The sequence below is a fragment of the Poeciliopsis prolifica genome, unplaced genomic scaffold (assembly GCF_027474105.1).
Source record: "Poeciliopsis prolifica strain line A6 unplaced genomic scaffold, Auburn_PproV2 SCAFFOLD050, whole genome shotgun sequence".
NCBI classification, from domain to species: Eukaryota; Metazoa; Chordata; class Actinopteri; order Cyprinodontiformes; family Poeciliidae; genus Poeciliopsis; species Poeciliopsis prolifica.
The window spans coordinates 3,719,648-3,739,576 of record NW_026562425.1 but is presented as its reverse complement, the minus strand read 5'-3'; the positions used below and the strand labels follow the sequence as shown (position 1 = coordinate 3,739,576).

The 19,929-nt window shown below is 35.9% G+C and overlaps 1 protein-coding gene across 1 annotated transcript in view; it reads right to left on the bottom strand.

Annotated features, from left to right (window-relative positions):
* Nucleotides 1-19,369, bottom strand: part of prkci (protein kinase C, iota) — a 34,605-nt gene extending 15,236 nt beyond the window's left edge. Inside the window, exons 1-8 of the mRNA XM_055058407.1 lie at nucleotides 19,026-19,369; nucleotides 8,331-8,452; nucleotides 4,920-5,009; nucleotides 3,654-3,704; nucleotides 3,008-3,093; nucleotides 2,741-2,878; nucleotides 2,603-2,657; nucleotides 406-461 (exon numbers count right to left, since the gene is read on the bottom strand). Of these exons, the coding sequence (XP_054914382.1) occupies nucleotides 406-461; nucleotides 2,603-2,657; nucleotides 2,741-2,878; nucleotides 3,008-3,093; nucleotides 3,654-3,704; nucleotides 4,920-5,009; nucleotides 8,331-8,452; nucleotides 19,026-19,108 (681 nt within the window). The 5' untranslated portion in view covers nucleotides 19,109-19,369. The remainder of the gene's footprint in view (nucleotides 1-405; nucleotides 462-2,602; nucleotides 2,658-2,740; nucleotides 2,879-3,007; nucleotides 3,094-3,653; nucleotides 3,705-4,919; nucleotides 5,010-8,330; nucleotides 8,453-19,025) is intronic.
* Between the last annotated feature and the right edge of the window lie 560 nt (nucleotides 19,370-19,929).

Below are 19,929 nucleotides of genomic sequence, written 5' to 3'. Positions count from 1 at the left end.
TAAACTATTTCAACCTCCTGCCTTCACTTGAAAACTGCCGACAATATCTCTAATCTCCATAAAAAAAACCCACCTAATTTAATTTATTCTTTACCCATCTTCCAAACTATAGTAACCCCGAACTCCATCCCAAGCCATTAATCAGCCGCTGTTGAGAGCTGTGATAAAAGGTTACTTAATTAGCTCCACCAAAGGAAATCAATAGCAGTGCAAGGGCACCTACGTCTGCACGCTGTATCATAGAAAAGCAGCAGGTAAACAAAACGCGTTAACAAGGAGATTATAACCTCATCTTTATTTCTGATTATTCTATTTTTTTCATCTCTTGCTAACAATTTAAATCCCCAAAGAACATCAAGATGACAAGTTGTCATGTCAGTGACAATCAAAAGATTTCTCCCTCACCAATTTCTCCTCTCCATCGTAATCCAAGCTTCGACTGGAGTCTTTAGTCTGAGGGCCTGAGAAAGAAGAAAGTGAGGAAAACACAAGCGGAAAAAGTGGCAGACAGAGTGACAGACATACATAAGGAGAGGGGGTGGCAGGAAGGGTGAAAAACAAGTAGGAGAAAAGAGAGAAGGAGTGAAAATAGGTGAGAGACAGTCACACGTTTTGTTCACAGCTCGCTGCAGTGCCTGGGTAATCTCTCACTGCTGGGTTAAAACGAGAAAAAGAATCTGTTCTGGTACTTTTTTCTTTTTATTTTTTAATAAAACACAAGACCTTCTTTGTTTATGATACATTCCAAGGTTTTTACATCTGTGCTCCACAACACACCCAGGTGGCCTGTCGGTATCCGCAGCAGGAGGTCCAGCTGCTTCACTATCATTAGTAACTAAAATCCCAAAATGTCTCACTTCAGTTAACTCTCACTTCCATCTGGTTTATAAGCTTCAAAATAAAACAAATCAGCTAATAAAGGTGTTTTAAATCTAGTTACGAAGTCACAGTTGTTTATTGTACTCTTCTAAATTCTTCTTATTCAATTTTAACCCCATTAAATTGAGAATTAATAAAATTATTCTTAAATAAAATCCTTACATCAAAAAATAAACTATGAGTTTATTCATTTTAAGCTTTGATTATTTTAGCTCCTAATCAAAGATCTTTTTCCAGGCCATCAAGTGAACTCTAAATAAGTTAAAAAGTAAACAGAAGTATAACAAAATGTTTTTCATACTGAAAACCAACAGAAAACTGATGCAGTCGCAAAAGAAAGGAAAATAAAAAGTTGGAATAGGAACTAAGGTTTATGATATTCCAGTTATTAATTGAAAGTAACTATAATCAGCTGGGTTTTTAGCCTGGATTTAAAGCAAGTCAGTGTTTCAGCAGTTTTGCAGTTTTCTAGAAGTTTGTTCCAGATTAGAAGAAAATAAAAACTGGATGGTGCTTTTCTATGTTTGGTTCTGATTCTGGAGATGAAAAGTAGACCAGAATCAGAAGACTTGGATGGCCGGAAGGTTGATACGACAACAAAAGATCCTTAATGTATTTTGGTGCAGCTGGTTGACTACTAGGCTGATTCATGGAGGAGTTTGTTGTGTTTTATTTTTTTTATTTAAAAAAAAAAGACAAGAAAAAAATTTATATTTGTGTTTTGGATTTTCAAGGTTTGACATCCAACCCTCATACTGGCTGTGTGTTTCTGAAGCTCAGCAAAGGCCAAATTTAGAAACTGCTACTTCAGATGCATCTCAAATTAGAACACCATCCAAAGTTATTTCAGGAATTCACAGTGATCTATCTCAAATGTTTATTTTAGTGGCCACAGCTTACAGCTAATAAAAACCTAAACATTTTGCCCAGGGGTCCAGGGAACGCAGGTTTCTTTAACACCAACCCTTCAGCTGATTGGCTCTGTCAGTCTCGGGCCTCATCTGTCTTTTCTTTGATTCCCTGCAGGATTTATTTAGGTCGTACCAGTTTGCTAGCAAGTCAACCACAGTGGCACTATCATGATTAAAGGCTGTATTATTGTTGCTTGAGCCAAGTCCTGCCAGGAAATTAACTTCTCCATAAAACTTATCAGTAGAAGGACGCATGAACAGCTCTAACATTTTCCGATATTCATCTGTATTGACTTTGGACCTGATAAAACAAATAAAATGGCTGCTTGAAACAGAGGTGATACTGGAGAGACTTCCTTCAAATCCTCAGAACTTTTAAATGTTTTTTTTTTTTTTTACAACCTGCTGCAACCTTTAAAAAAATTAAATTAAATAAAATTTTTCCTTCCACTCAACCTTCCAATGATATGGTTGAATTCAGTATTCTGAAGCATTGGTTAAAGCAATTTTGTTGCTTTAATCATTGGAAAACAAATGATTGTTTAGGCTAGAACATGTCTTAGCATTTCTATATTAAAAATTATTTTTATTGGTCTGTGCAACATTTTGCTTTTATGAAAACTGAATGTTGGGTTTTCATTAGCTATGAACCATGAGAATCTGAATTATCAGAAATAAATGTTCACTTTTTGAATAAAATTATTGATGGAGAATCTTTTTGATAATTAACTTCCTTCTGTATTTCAATGAATCCCTGTTTTAATTTGACAACATATAAAACGGCAATGGAGATATAAATAAAAGTGTGTTACCTTGCTGTTCGGCTGGGTCTAGATGACTTGACTGCGGGCTGGTCATAATTGGTTCCTAGACAAATTCCACCAATAAGAATCGTCGGGCTATGCAGGTTCTGATAGGTTGTGATCGTGATGATTTGTGACAGATCTCACCTGAATCATCGGTCGACCGCACTCCACCGTCACCAGTTTATGGCACTTCTTGTGCACCAGCAGTTTGCAGTTGATACATTTGTAACCTTGTCGTCCCAGACCCCAGATTCGGTCTGTACAGATGGCACAGTGAGCTCGCTGCATGGGAGGGTCAACAGAGGGAAACCGTCATCACAAAATACTTTTTAGACCAAAAAATAGTATCAAATATGATGCAAATCAAAACCAAAATAAATCCCTTAGATTGATCCCAGCATCTTGTCTCACCCTGTTGAAGCGTTTGGCCTGAAAGGCGTGGCCGCTGGCGTAGTAAAGCTTCCTCCAGCGTCGAGCTCCGCGGCGATATATCGACTCTACGGAAAGAACCAGACTGGTCTCAGTGTAAGAAAGTAAAATGCCAATTCAGCTAATAGTTTAGCTACAACTTATATAGCTTGCTTTTGAGGTAGTAATCTTGTTTTGCAATAACCAAGACTCATACATTCAGTGTTAAGTACATTCAGGTTTCTAGATTTTCATGCAGTTCTTACAGACTTTATAGAGTTTGAATACAAAAAAATTGTCCAAGTTTTATGATATTGACGTTAGAAAAAAGCTAAAAATTTCCTACAAATTTGTCAAATTTACACATTTGATAATTAAACATAAACTGAATGCTTCATGTTTGGTTCAGAACCCTCATTTATGAGTTGATTATTGGCGCATCTTTTAGGTTTTGATAAATTCCATTTTAACGCTTTTTTAGATTTGTTTCTTAGTGACCATGCAACCAGATGTAAATTAAACTCAGCACTAAAATTTTAAATTAAGATTAAAATTTAATTTTTTTTCCCAGGAAAATTATACATTTTTTAACATGTCTAAAAAAAGTCTAAAAATGAAAAAAATAAATATAAAAACAGGTTCAACTCACTGTCCTCTCCTGGACAAGGCATACCGGGTTTCTCAGGTACACAAGGGAATACTGAAAAAGAAGAAAAGCAAACATCAATTTAACTTAGCTTAGCACTAATATAATATTTTCATCTTCTCCCGGCACTGAAAAGGAGTGAATGAGTCAGTGATAAATGTAAAGAGCTCTGTAGATGTTTGCTGATTAATAAGAGAAGTGTGATCTCCTTAGCATTTACCACCAGTTGAAAAGGCCTTTTAACTGGAGAAATTGGTGAAAACATTTACAATCATTTTTTGGTTACTTCCAGGAAAGCGAGAGGAAAAACAAGATCACAGTAGCCGATGAGAGGGAAAAAGACAGCAACCTCGACCTGGAGCAGCGCGAGTCAAGGGGGAGGCGTGGGCCGCGGCCAACAAGCTTGCTAACAAGCAGATCTGGCAACCCCCGAGGGGAAACCAGCCCATCTCCTCTCACCTTCAAAACCCCTCCACCTCTATGCATGTGGCATCCAGTGCACTCTTGACCCGGCGCCTCTGATCTAATTAAAACATAACATTAAGCACAGAGCCTGTCCCCGTTTTCCCCAGAGAGCGTGCTTACACACAGGAAACCTGTCAATCAACCCTCAAACCCATAACAGCATCTGAGCTAAAACCCTCAACTCAGGATCCAAGAGGCTGCACAATAATAATCAATAACGTTTGGCTTAGACGTAGGAAAGTAAACTGGCTTCAAGGCTTTAAAATGAGCAACAGTGGAAGTAATGTTGTCTTTACAGGTCACTGGGCTATTAACTGTACGTGTTGGTGATGTTTGTGTTCAAAAATAGTCCTAAAGATGGCATGCAGAGACGTAAAAACAGCAAAAATCAAAGGGAAATCGATGAGTTACTTTTCTGCTTTATATGTGGAGATAAATATACAGTATTCTGTAAACCAACAGCAATGACTATTTTCTCAATTGATTATTTTATTGATTATTGAGAAATAGCACATTCTGCAAATTTTCATTTAACATCTTGAACTTTTTTTGTATTTTTACACAATATTAAAAAGCATTAAAAAAGGAAAATAACTCAATTCCTTTTTTAAAAAAAAACAAAATGCAGTAACAAAGATTTCCTTTACGTAATTTAAACTAGGGGAAGGTAAAACTGTCAATAGATTTAAGTTTTGGGTAAAACATATTTACAGACAAAAATCTACAGACACAAATGGATCTTTGTGTGTAGGTCATACTGGGAATAAGCCATGTCAGTTTAAATAAAAATAATGACAAACTCACTGTGGATTGTTAGCTCAGAGTCTTTGTTGAGTTCATAGAGGCGAAGAGCTTCTTCCAATTCAAGCTGAGACGACACGGTGCAGGGGTCACCTGATAAACCAGAGACGCATCATTATTAAACACACATAATGATGTGTGTTTATTACCATTTAAACAACCATGTAATCAATTAAAGTAGAGATCAAAAGGAAAAGGTTGACATTAACCTGGGTTAAACTTTTCTCCTGCAGATATTTTCTGCTACTGTTTTGATAAAGCGATAAAAAACAAACCAAAAGTGATCATTTCTTATTTATTTTTTATGCTCTTGATAAACATTCCCCATTTTTAACAAGCTTCTGTATTGCATCCGTCACATAAAGAAGTTTGATTTTAAAGCACACAGTAACTGCATTCAATAAAATGTATTCAGTTATTGATGCTCTCATTGAACAAACAGTCAAAATGAACATGTAAAAATATAATTTAGTCTGGTTCTTTTGTTTGCTTTAGTTTTAAGTTTTCTTTGTATATAAACTTTAATAATCTTTTATTACACTTCACTCAAAATAATCTTGACAATACAAACTTTTGTTTACATTTAACTGGAATTTATAAAAAAAAAAATAAAGATGTCTTTTTAGCACTGCACAAATAAAACTTTCTAGCGTTGCAAATGATAATATAATAAAGGCTCTCCTCTTTCCCCAACCTCTTCAAATACACTGTAAATAACTAAAGTGACTAAGAAACTAAAAAAAGTGACTTCCAGTTTGTTAATTCTTAACTGTCACAGTTTGGTGAGTCAGTATTTTGTCATCTCTGATGTAATGTTTTTTTTATTATTCTTCCTGCTCAGGTTTAGAATCAGCTTTGTTCCTAAAAAACAAAAACAAAAAAAACTTTGCTGCAGTGTTTCTTGGTGCTGTACTTTTTAACTTTTTCTAGCTGATCCTTTATATTTTCAGCTGTCAAACACCTCAGCCTCTCAGTGGGTTCATAAAATTTACATGCCAGTCAACATAGCACACCAACTACAGGTGCACAAATTATGACTCCAGATTTAAAGTCACACCTTTGAATGTTAGGAAACACTTTCCATTTTGAGGAACTAAACACACCCCATGCCACTAATCATGACAGCACTCTGATGCACAGTGGGATGTTTGTTCAAGGATATCGTGGCCCCCCGTCATGACACTCGTCCCCACATCCCATGCAACGACAATCACTGCAGCAGCAGAATAAAATTAACCTGCATTACAACTGTGTTCTCTGGCGATATTTGGAAAACCAAATAGAAATCTCAGACTGTACTGGAGTACTCTAGAAACTTTCACTGTGGAGTGGAATAATCTGAATTTTCTCAGCGTGTCTTCAAGCTGTGGGCTGACATTACCTGGAGGCTTCAGCAACATTTGAATATCCTGACATAAAACACACTTTGAATCAAGTATGTTTGTGTCAGATTGCAGTACATGATGTTTCAATTTCACTCTACCTGGTAAAAACATTGAAAACGCCACTCAGATATTCAGACGTCTGACATTCCTTGAACAGGAAGAGCCAGATGACGCGGTGGCTACCGATCCTGTTGGTCTCGGTGCGCCTGCCATGACAACAAGCTGCTACTTATGTAATTAGCTCAAGAACAGAAACTGTGACACATACTGTAAAAACTGCTTCTGCTGTATGTTAATAACTGACCAACTTCCAACAAGCAGCTGGTTAAATTTTTTACTATCCAGTAGCTGTTAGTCATTTACCAGAATGAACAATTGAATAAAAACTTTATCGTCTATTTGTTTATTATTACTACATTTAAATATTTTTTCCTCCATCAAGCAGAAGTAATCAGTATTTAAGAGTCTTGTGTGTGTGAATGGCAACAGATGACCTAGTTTGTTTTTTTTGAAAACCACATTTTCCCCGGCAAAGCATCTGTGGTTAAAATAATTAAAGTGACACGAAAGAGAAAGTACATGGCAGCATCCAACGCCGCCAAGTTTGTGTGAGATGTGTAGGACAGATGACTAAGAAAGAAACTCGGCTGTTTTGGGAATTTCCAATTTAAATTTTCCTCCAAAAAATGTGGATTTTTGTTTTTCTTTTTGACTTCATGAATCACAAAACCTAAACTATAGATTACATAAAATTTAAAGGTTACTTTAGTTTTTGATTCAATAAGATAAACTTGTCTAGCATGGAGACTGATTACACAGTGTGATATAAATCAGACGAAAGATTTTGAAAAAAATAAAAAAGGTGGCTGTTTAACGGTTCTGAGCATATTGGTAGAAAGTTGAGTGCAGGGAAAAGCTGTGGTGGGAAAATGGCTCACTGTTACTTTGAAGTCATTTTTAAGCGAAGCAAACTGAAGAGTTTGGAAGAGACTCAAAATGTGTATTCAGGACAAAGTTAGCAATGGCTAAATTTATTTGCTATTCCACTCATGAACAAGAGGAAAGAAAAAAAAGCATCTTAGTAAGACAGGAGGAATGATAGAGGCCATTCTCTGCAGTATATGAACGTAGTACAATATTCTTCTCCATTAGCTACAATGTATTTCTTGTAATTGAGCTTTAGTATAAAATTTTTTCATTGAAATAATAAAGTGATTATATTCTAATTTAGTACTATGTGACCGTTTTTCGTTGTGTTCTGTGTTTAAATGAATAATTTTAGATACACCTGATCATGACAGTGATAAAACCTCACACTGTGCAGCCTCATTAAATAGTGTAGACAGCCTCTTCACTGTTTACCTAGGAAGGACCACCAAGCATTGTTTATTACCCACACATAATGACTCTACTGATTATATGTGGGAGATTACAAGTGGGAGTTAGTCTGAGTCTAATGAGTTTTGGCAGGCTGACCTCCTCCAGGGCTCAACGATTTGATGGCTCAATCTTTCCTATGACGCCATTACTGGCCAAATACAAGAGCTGCACACCTCTGAGCTCAGAGGAGAAGGACAACAAGGATGTGCATGTCTTTATGTAAACTTGTATTCATAGGAAGGTTTGGCACTGCCTGTGGTAGGCAAATTTACCCACCAACTATGTAAACATCATCCTTTAGATCAGTGTTTCCCAACCCTGGTCCTCAAGGAACACTGTTCTACATGTTTTAGAGTTTTCCCTGCTTCAATGTGATTCAACTGATTGCAGTTCAACAAATGCCCATTAATCAGTCCTCAATTGAAATCAGCTAGTCTGAAGCAAGAAAATACCTAAAACATGCAGGACAGTGTGCCTTGAGGACTAGAGTTGGGAAACGCTGCTTTAGACGAACATCTGCACTTCTTTTCCTTTCAGATCAACAGCACCAGGAGTTTCTGTTGCTCCCAATGTCACTGTTGTTTTTGTTGAGGAAAAAAAAGAAAAGAAAAAAGAGAAACGCTGACTTTGCAGAGATAAACAAACACACCTTCCTCATCAATCCACTTCATGGTGAACTGCTGGTCATTGTCCATTGAGCACATGTCTCTCACTTCACCAGACAGGCCTTCATAAGAGATGGACGGTTCAAAATGTGTGATCATGATGTCCCTGCAGGGGAAAAAAAAAAGAAAGACGAAAACACTTAAGGAGTTATGGAAATACAAAGCACATGCTTGGGCATAAATCTAAAACAACGAGAAAAGAAGAAAGACGGATGACTGTTAAAGCACATTTTGAAATTAAATCATTACAGTGACGCATTTAAATTTTTAAGGGAATAAAACTCAAATAATTTGAAGTGTTTTTTTTTTACCGTCTTCAAAACCAAGTTTACAAACACTTCCTTAATATTTTCTGTATCTTCCACATCTTCTCGCATTAGTTTGCTTGAATTTTGGCCCATTCCTCCCAATAGAACTGGTGTCAGAGTTTAGTTTCTATGCCATCTCCTCACCTTAAGTCAAGCCTAGTTTATATTTAAAGCACATTCCAGCAACAAATAACTTCAAAGTGCTTTATCCCATAAAACAGAATGCATTAAACAATTATGAAACAAGCAATAAACATTACATCTTGTCAAATGCCATCAGCAAAATCATTGACCACATAATATACATCAAATATTTATCAATGTTCAATTCATTATTAATGAAGGCAGCTCTGAACAGATGGCCTTTTTAGCCTCGATTTAAAAGGAACTCAGTGTTTCGCCTGATTTGTAGTTTTATGGAAGTTGGTTCCAGATTAGTGGAGCATGATCACAAATTTTCAGCTCTGCACAAATAAGCTTTCTAGTGGACTCTGGAACATAGTTCTATATAGTCTATTTAAATGCCTAATTTTATTACGTCATAAATATATATTTTAAAACTGTGGTTGTAATGGAGCAATATGCAAATAAAAACTTAAGTGCAAGAGTTTCTGTGGTATGAAGTGTATTAAACCAATTAAGATAACTTGAGGTTCAATCCATTCAATAACTATTTATTATCCTGTCTTTCTTTCCTTGTTAATCATTTATAGACAACCTATCTGGTTTAAAATGTCAGAAAACAATTAAAAAGCTCCCAACAGTAAAGATGAAATGGTCAAAACCAAATAACGTCTCTGGGTAATCCAAAACAATCAAAGCAAGGCCTTTTCATTTTATAGATAGGCAATTATTTTTTTTAATTTGTTGTCAGCAACACACACCGACACTGAAAAAAAATAAAACACTTTCTTCATCTGAACCACATGCACTCAGAAAACACAACACTGCGTTCAAGTCCCAGACTTTGAGTTTTTTACAACTGCAAATGTATTCATTGGCACAGAATGATGAAAGTCCCAAAAAATATCAGCAAAACAAGATCAGGAAACAGAAACTCAAGAATGAGTGGAAGCAACATATTTATACATCCAGATCAGAAAATACTTCAGATTGGATATTTTTCTAGATCTAAAGGAACTTTGGTTCAGTCGCTAACTCTCCACCTCATCCTGTAAAATTTTGACCGTAGGTAAACATACGGTGGCAACATCCTGTTTTAAATTTATGGAAAAAATTTCTTCAACTAAAACTATGAGATGTAGATAGAATGGGGGTTAAGAATGACCGAAATGCATCAAACTCAGAGTAAGAAATCATTTCTCATTTTTTATGACAGCAGAATTGAATGTCATCTGACCACAGCACTGTAGGCTCCCACAGTTTACAACCTTATAATAGTGGATGGAGGTGGTACGTACAAGCGTTTACAGGTCTGAAGGTGACGGCGTTAAATTCAGGTGGCTGACTGCGGCATCAGGATGGAGATAAAGATGAGTAAAATCAGCAAACGGATGGGAATAAAAAAGGGATATTGTATGAAATCTGTCTTGGCTTTTGTGGAATGACCAGCAGGAGGAAGATATTTACTTCCAACATTAAGACTGACATGGGTTTTTCATCATCTTCAGAGCTTTAAAGCTTTAAAGTAAAATCCAAACAATTTTTCAAGAACATGTAGAGTCAAGTGTGAACACAGAGTATGGAATGTCAGTAAATAAATATACGCACATAAATATACAACAGGTAGTGATTTATTTGCTTATAATCCAATTTCACATAAATGGCAAGCATGTGAAGTGGCTTGTCTTGGTAATGCATCTTCCACACAGCAGATATTAAAACTGGCTGGCTGGCTGGAAATCACGCATGTAGAGCAAATAAAGCACTCTGAGCAATAACACGCTGACGTTAAGAGTCAGCCTAATGCTCGCCTCGCCCTCCCTCTATTTTCTCACCCGCTTCCTCTTTCCTGATGGTGTTAATCACTGCCTGGAAGGCAGGCGGAGGAAGACTGGCAACTACACACCGCCAGTCTGATCTCACCTCCAGGCCCCGCAGCTCTTCATTTTATCCTGCAGCTTTGAAGACGTCAGACGACAGAAAAGACGCCATAATCACAGAGAACGGTCCAAACACAGAGAGTGCAGATGATTTTACTAAATCCTCATCTTCGTGCAGTTTAACTGGACCCAAGTCTTTGATGAGGAGTTACATTTTAGCTCCTAACGACTTCCTCAAAGTCTGATAAGGGTCACAGCTACTTCAGAAAACTGCAACACCAAACAGCTTCTTTTTTTACCCAGCACTAGTTTGACAGGTTATAAAAAGTAGAGCTAAGAAAAGCAGGTGTTTAGAAAAAAACCTAATTTCTTAAACACTTCATTAGTGCTTCGCTAACCAAACATGAAAGCATTAAATTGGTTTTAAAGCTAAATGTAAGATTTTCTTACAACGCACCATTATCCAAAGAAGAGATGCTAGCACAGGGCTGGTCAATGAATCAATAAATATATGTCATGATAGACATATGATCAATAGCAATGCATAATATGTGTGAATATTCAATAAAATCAGATCCAATACCACAGAGCATTCTGGGGAATGTTGGTAGAGAAAATGCTTTGGATTTTGTACATTTTTAATCATTTCTGACATGAGAAAGACAGAATCATACATAAACAACAAAATGAATAAACAAATCAATATAAAACACTCAAAATACTCTTAACAACAACAAAGAGAATAATGCCAACATAACATGTCCAAAAGGGAGCAGGAAGCTTTTGCTATTATTCCTCACACAACTGCTTGAAATTAAAAAATGGTGTAGAATGACAAATTTAATTTGAAGAGGAAATGTCACATCATCAAGACAAATAAGAGAAAGAGGGGTGAAACAATACCAGAAACTCATAAGATTTTAATATGAACAAATCTATATTTCTATTGATTTGGTCACAAACTCGACAAATTGAAGTCTTCAGACGTTAGGACAGAGCTTAGCTCATGATATACACTGTGATTGTGATGTAGCTCAACCTACAGTCCGCCATTGGTTGTTTTTGGGATGCAAAAAATTTACATTTATTTTAATTGTATTTTCTTTTTGTTTGCCTTTTCTAAGACTTTAAAGTTGGTGTCTACGTACTGTGAATAGCAGTAAAACATAAATACCTAATATTATTTTCAAACTGTCAACTTTAAACACTTTTTAACTAAACAACACGGTGGACCACTGGGTGACTGCTTCATCATGCCCCCACCACAGGAAGTAGTATGTTTTCTGGGCGAAACCCTGTACAAGCAGAACTGTGTGTTGAACAAATGGGATCTTTTAATTGTTGGTGACTAAGAATCAATAGCATTCCAGGTGGATGAGGCATCGCTCCACTCTGCAACTTCCAATTGTGCCGTTAAATTAAAGAGGGAGGGAGGAGAGGGGAATAGCATCATGATTGCTGTCATGACCTTAAGAGAGATTAGGGTGCCTTTCGATCTCTCTGCTAATACTGCAACACAAAGAAAGGAACAATTATACAGGATTCATGAAAATCATACACAGAGTAGGTTGAAGTTTACCCAGTAGGCTTCAGGAATCCTGCTCCTCACAATAAAACTAAACTGTGCTCGTCTGGACTGCTGGGTGCTGTGGTCTCCAGGCAACACGGGTCACCTATGGTGTTAAACAAGTGGACAATATCTGGAGAACAGCAGCAGCAGCCAGAAACAATCCAGTCATGTGGACAAGGTCGCTCCTGAGAGAAACGACGCATGTTCAAAACACCATTTACTTCAGTCACGACTGACAATTCGTGACTAAGCTGAACTTATTATAGTGCCGTGTTCTTCTACTTTTAAATATGAATCAACTACACTAACAAACACAGGAAAGAACAAAAGCAAAAGTGAGTTCACTTGTGTTCAAATGTTACAAAGCTTGTTCGGTCCATTTAGAGTGAGTGGTAGGGCTGAAACGATTATGATTAATCAATTATTGAAAAACTATTCAACTAATTTAGTATTCGATTAATCATAAACTGGAGTATGCAGACTCAGAAAAGGTCATTTGCTGAAAAAAACCCAACATATTTATAGCAGTAATTAATCCAAGACTGTACAAAATATATAGACATTTTGTATTTAAATTAGAAGCATTTTTATCAGTAAACACATTCTACCCAAAACTCTTCAAGTGGCTTCATTTTAGCTTCACCTGATTCAAATTTACAAAAAGGATCACTTTGTTATAACCTTATTATGCATCTTATACTGAGTCCAAATTTCATACCCAAAACATGTAAATGTGAGCTGGTGTGGCAAAAAAGTTTATTGAATTCTTAATGCATTTTAGGCAATAAAATATTTATTTTCTTATTCAAAAATTTAATTAAACTGTTTATTTGCATCTTTTAATGTATTTCTAATATTGTATAAATGGGCTTTGGTGGTTAAATAAAAAAAATTGCAGACATGCCAATTTTTCATCCAATTAATCGATACCAGGGTATTCCCCACAACATTATAAGCCTGGCGGGTCTCCAGGCTTTAATTGTGCCCCTACTAGGCTTTGCATTATTCATTTATTTCAGTTTTTTTACCGATTGCCTTTTCGAAAGACTTTATAGTTGGTGTTTAGTTATTAGTCTTCCAACAACACATAACTAGCAAGTGATATTTTCAAATTTTCTGTCAACTATAAATATGTTTTACTTCAAATAGTTTTCTGGGGGAAACCCTGGAAACCTAAAATAATCATAAGTTGCTGCCCTAGTGAGTGGTACAGAGACAATCATCACTAAAAGCGTTTTCATCCAATTTCAGTTTATTATGCTCTTGTTATCACTATGCTACTTGAAAACAGTTTCAAAACGATAATGTTGTTCATCGCAAAAACTTCAGGGAAAATTTATCAGCCAAAAAATGTGTCATTGTGACAGGTATAGAACAAGAGAAGCGCTCGAAACATGGTCTACGAATGCAGAACAATCCGACACGCAGCGCTGAAGCTCTACTGAAAACAAGCCGCATTATTGGCTAATGGATGGCTGCGTGACGCTGGACGGGGGATTCAGAAGGAAACAGACTGGGAATACCTTTTTATTTAAACAAAGCAGTGCCTTCAAGCGCTAATGCAAAAAGGAGTCTTTAACAAAAAGAAAAAACTTCTCCGATAGCAGGAAAATAAATGAGTTGCTCCATCAGACTGGTGTAATCTCTGTACCTTGGTAAGTAGCATTGCTTCACTGAGGAATTTTAAAGTAGAGCTGATGCATGAAGAGACTTGATATGAAAGTAACAAAATTACACGTGCAATTTGTGCTAAGAGTCAGTTGTTTTAAAACATAAATTATCGTGCTCTTCTAAAAGAGTTCTGGGTGAAGAACTTTTCAATTAGTGCGAAAACGCAGCCTCATAATAAACTGACTGGTGAAACAGGTGTTAATTGGACTCCTGGCCTGACATGGGGTATTAACTACAGACATTACCTAAAGTGTTTCCCCAAGAAATGAGTATCATCTTTCAGCCACTGGGGCTTTTAAAAGGTCTATCCAAGCCAGAAGCAATAAATACACAAATAACAATAAACAATAATGTTTTGCAAAGCACCGACACTGAGTGCATGCTGCTGCCTCCAGCTGCACAAAGGGCCTGAAGTGGATTTTAAAATCCTCCACCCACTCTGCATTCTCCAAGTGATCACTTCTCCAAACATTTCATTCTGCTAAACAGGTTCTAATGAACTCTTATTAGTTTCCAGTGCACAGAAAATCTATTGGAAGGCAAACATAACTCTCAGCTGTGTCTGCAAAAGCATAACAGATTATATGGTATTTTTTGAGCCATACAATCACAGCTTAAACTTCCACATAAAGCTTTTTTTTTCCAGGCTAAAACTGGAGCGTTGTTTGTCTACTCTGCAAGAAAAATCATTTCTATTTAGACGTGCTGAACGACTGAAGTTTTTACCTGCTCAAAAGGCAAGAAAGTAAAAAAAAAAAAAAAAAAACAAGATAAAAAATGTTTTGTTCAGTTTTGTGTCATCATATTGTTGTCGGATAATTGTGGAGAAAAACAAACTAAAGCCAACAATTAGCTGCTTGCACAAAGCATTAGTTTGTAGTCAGATGACCTTTGTACTCTTTATGAGAGCAAAAAGAAGATGAGTCAGTGATGGACGGAGACAACGACAAGCAGACACCAACCTGCACAAGTTGGCACAAACTGGCAGACACAGAAAAAAAACACACAGAAATATTATTCACACCCTGAGACTAATACTCCTCGAAACAGCTACCCATTGTCTCATTCATGACCTCAAGATAGTAATAAATATCAATAAAAAATTATTTGTACCTTCTTCACTGACTAAAAACATTTATCAGTGTTACAGAATATAAGCCTGTTTTATAATTGCCGCTTTTTGTAGGTTTTTACTGGTATTTCTGATTATTTATCTTGGAAGGTCTCCTAGCAATGACCCTAATCTCCAGCTTCACATGTGATTCAATAAATCACTTGTTAAATTAAAACAATCTCAAATGATTTATGTTGGTGTGATTTATCATTTTTCTCTTTTCCTACCTTTCTACCAAAAACTGGATGATAAAATTTTCTGGTGTTTTGACTTCAACTAGCCCTTTTTTTTTAAGACAATTTTGTTGTTTTATTTATCTTGAATATTTTAACTGCCTCCTAGTTCCAGCATTTTATGTTCATTACAATTCAAGGTTTCTTAATTTTTGAGAATATGTTCGTGCTTTCTTTTCCCATAACCAGAAAATTTGTTGAAAATAGTCTCAAAACAACAATATTATCGGTTATTGGTAATTTACTTCTCAGAATTTATTATCCATCTAAATTTGTTATCGTGACAGGCGTAGATTAGGTTTACATCCAAAATGTTAATGCTATTTTCATTCAGGGAAAAGAAAACATTTCAGTAAGGTTAAAATATATATTTAAACCTAAATCTGCAAGGAGTATAAATAATTTGGGGCTGAACTATAAATTTACATAAGAGGATATTACTACACATTCTTCAAAACACAAGAATAGATTCATTTCGAGCTTAAAACCGCTGATTACTTCCTTTAACAACACAAGTGAAATAAAACTACAAATTTCTGACAGATTTAAAACAGGACAGAAAAATCTTGTGGCATGCTCCCCATTTTAAGACGCTTGGGGGAATGGTATTTACGATCTGTGTAATGGTTCTTTTATTGCAATGCTCATACTTCACATTGGATATTCTCTTTTCCTAACTTTAGGCTTTTTCTGAACTAAATAAGTGATGTTATTCACCATCGCTTTACTCTTATTCTCCTAGGACATTTCTTATCTGCATTAAAAGTTAGTTATTAACAAGACAATATTAGAATATTTCTAAAAATAGCCAGTGTTATGTTAACATGACTTCCTGAATATCTTAAGATCCATGTCATATTTGGAGTGAGGGATATGTAAATTAAGTTACTTGGATGTGCCTAAAATAACAGATAATTTTTGTAAAATTTACTTTTTTTGTCTGCATCTACTATCTACATGTTTCTGTTGAGAAAAAATGAGATTCTACCAAACACTAAGAAGATTTAAAAAGAAAAAAACAAAACACGTATTTTCCATTTGTACCAGGGATTAGATAGTTATTTGTACCACTGCAAAAACAAAGAATTTCAGTTTCAAAATCACCAACAATCTAAACTTTTTTCATGACAAACATTAGAAAATGCAGGGGCTGATAAGAGTTTTTGGCTGAGCACTGAAACGCTGCCGCTCCCTTACCTCGTCTACCACAGCAACAGGTACTGGCGCTATATGTTGCTGTGCACTGCCAGTCAGCCAACTAACACAAGACTACTACAGTTTTTCTTGTGCTTGTAAAAATGTTAATAAATTTGGGTGTCTGGAAACATTTGCAATATTTTTGTTTAAACTCAACCAGAAAAATCAAAGCCAAATGTAATAACAATGCATATATGTAATAAACAATATATATTATTTTGGAAGTACTACAAATAATTAGTGGATCTATTTGATAATGTTATCCAATAGATAACATTGCATTTTTGTTTTAAATTATGAACTGGAAATTGTCAAACCAACACAGGCCTTATTTATACATCATAATTTTATTCATGAACATTTTACCATCAAGAAGAGATTATTAGAAAAAAAAGAAAAAAAGAGTAGTGAAATTTTTTTAAATAAAAACCTAAGCTGTTAATGTTTTGTTGTTTGAAAATACCTTTAGGTAGGTGAAAACAACTAAACTTATTCATGTTTGAAATTAATTTCTAGGGGGATTTCAGTAAATTGTTCAAAGTTGGAATGTGGAAATCAACAACTTCTGACTAAAAGAAACAAAGATTGCATAAACAAAAAAACAGGGAACATCCAATTTTAATCTTATTTCTAACATTTTTGTCAAGCTGGGAATCCACGGAAAACTTGCCATTTGCGGAGGTGATACTATCATCAAAAGTTTGGGACAGACTGGTTTGGCACCTCATCTGTATGCAGAACCTGTATCTTTGGCATCTGTATCTTTATACATCTCTACGTTGATGCATCCATAAAGAAAAACGCGCAGACATTTACGAGGCTCGCAGCCATGTTTGTCGCTGGGAACATTGCTGAGATTCCTCAAGAAGAAAGTCATAAATACTTAAGATTCTTCCCAATGATCAGCAAACATTACAGCATTCTTTAGGTGTGTCCAACACAAAAGGCCCAGCTGACCCATAAGACGTGTTTTTCAAGATTTCAGTCATTGCACAGTCAGCTGGGAGAGAGTATCTAAGGAATAACACTGATAAAAAATGTCACATAAAATAATTATTTCACTGCCATTTGTAAAGCACTTCAAATGAGACAAAAATACATAGGTGATGCTACTTCTGGGCTCTAAAAATATTCATTAGTTTGTTTTCATTAAATTACTCAATTATGACACAATCAGCGACTCTGAAGCTGCCATTGGTGCTCCAATCAGGTTGACTGGCAATCATGCTGAACTGGCTCATCTCAGTTCATTTCTATAATAAAAATATACCTAGAATATTTTTTCTTCATTCCTCCTACTGCAAAATATTCGGGCAATATAGGGTCCGGCTTGCCTAAAAATTAGCAAGATTTCTAAATAGTATGCAAGAGGACATACAATATATTGTAAATTTAACATTATATTTATATGCACATTGAAAAGAAGCACCTGGAGTTCAATAAATGTTCATTAATAATTTAAGCGTCATGCATTAAGGCTCTCCGCACCCCTAATATATTTGATGGCATTTGTTGTTTAATGCAGTATAAAAGGCTGAAGAAGGTAAAACTGTGATAAAGTCAGTAAAAAATAAAAATTGTTTCATTATAAACAACATTTTTTAGAAATGATATATTTTTAAGTAGTTGGACTTATTAGTGGTTTGTTTAATAAAGAATTACAATAACATTCTTACTTTAAATTGCTGCAAGTCATATTGCTTTAGCAAAAATGAGTAAATATTATTGTATGTTTTCCTTATATGGCGCAGCCTACTTGAATACCAAAAACAACTTTACTAAGCCTGGAATAATTCACATTTATTCTTACCACTGTATGCCAAATCGTCTATATCTCCTTTGTTTGTTTTCCAGATTAAATTAACTAAATTTAACTGGAACCAAAATATGTTAATTGACGCTTATTTTAGGACAAACTGCGATAATTTCTTCTTTTTTGTGAAAATTGTACATAGAAATCTGTAGCTGTTGGAATGAAAATATAACTAAATCAACAAAAGATTAGATTAAGAGAAAGCATGGCTCCCACATGTAATTATCTAGATTTAAATACTGTACATTTTCACACCAGCTGAATATAATGGGCTAACTTATAAAATAACACACGATAAAGCTTCTTTGTTTAATTACAAACCAGTCTCTTATATCACACAAACATTCACTTTTATTACACCTTACCAACATTTCATGATGCGTCGGCTTTTTCAACAAGCCAAATCCTTATCAATCTCAGCTGGAGACTACCAACTTCAGTTAGCAACTGTTAGCAAGTCGAGCTTCAAAGCTTTGAAACTGTGTTAAAACACGTATATTCCCCGCTCTGTTAAAGCCCCTGGATATTTGGTGTCTGGCTGACACATTCCTGGCATTCCACGGAGGGACTGGCTGTGGGTTGACAGGACGCCTGGACAGTTTCAGCTGCCCAAAGTTTACCGAAACCCTCTGATAGAGGACCAACATTAGCCAGCCGTTAGCTCGCTCAGCTAATGCTAGCCAACTGATTAGCTTCCAAGTGTAAAACTTTCCGTAATTAATTTATTTAATTAGGCCGACTACACAGCGGATAGCAGGTCGAGTTCTTACCCTTTATAGTAAGCCTTGACCCGGACTTGGTGGGAATTCTCTCCGGGGTGGGACATGGTGCTGTCCCGCAACGTCGGCATCATAAGCTCCGCCGCGGACTCTCAGACTCAGACTCACCGATACCTCCCTTCCTTCTTCAGCGGTGTGCACCACGCCCAGAAACACTGTGATTCAAGGGTCCCCCGACGAAAAAGGACTGCCACTGAGTCAAAAGATGATGAAAACAGAGGTTCCGGGCTTCCTCGGTCAAATAAAATTAACCTGTAAAGTAAAGGAAAACTTGCGGGTCCACCAAACAACTCCCTACCGCAAAGGCCTAGCGACGGACTCTACCAATGAAGGAATGTTCAGGGAAGCGAATAACCAACTTGAACACACAAACGGACACGTCACAAATATATAACCTAAATACTTACACGTATCTATTTATGAAGAGTACATAACATTTTAAAATCTGCCTATTAGAATAACATATATCGAAATAAAACGTTACTATCGTTTTAGCATCGTTCTGACTGTACCAACTCCAGTTTTCAACAGTACGGTGTTGCCTTCAAGTTCCACACAAAAGCTCGGAAATAAGAGACGTCTCTCTTTCGTGCTTTCTGGCACGGAAATAACATAATTGACCAACAACAAAGAGGTGGGCTATTTTAAGTTTCATTTTAGAAACACCTCGGTAGATTTGGGGTGCTTTCTTTTAAAATGAAAGACGGAAAAATGAAAATGGGCTTCAAAATAAAATAAATAAAATTACCTTGACTGGTAATGGTTTTGTAAATTCGTTACATTTTACAATGAATTTCCATTTTTATGATTTCATTTAAAGCTAATATTTATATGAATCAGTGCGCTCTAATGCCAAATAAACATAGAAAAGAATATTATTTTTCCTTCCTTAAAT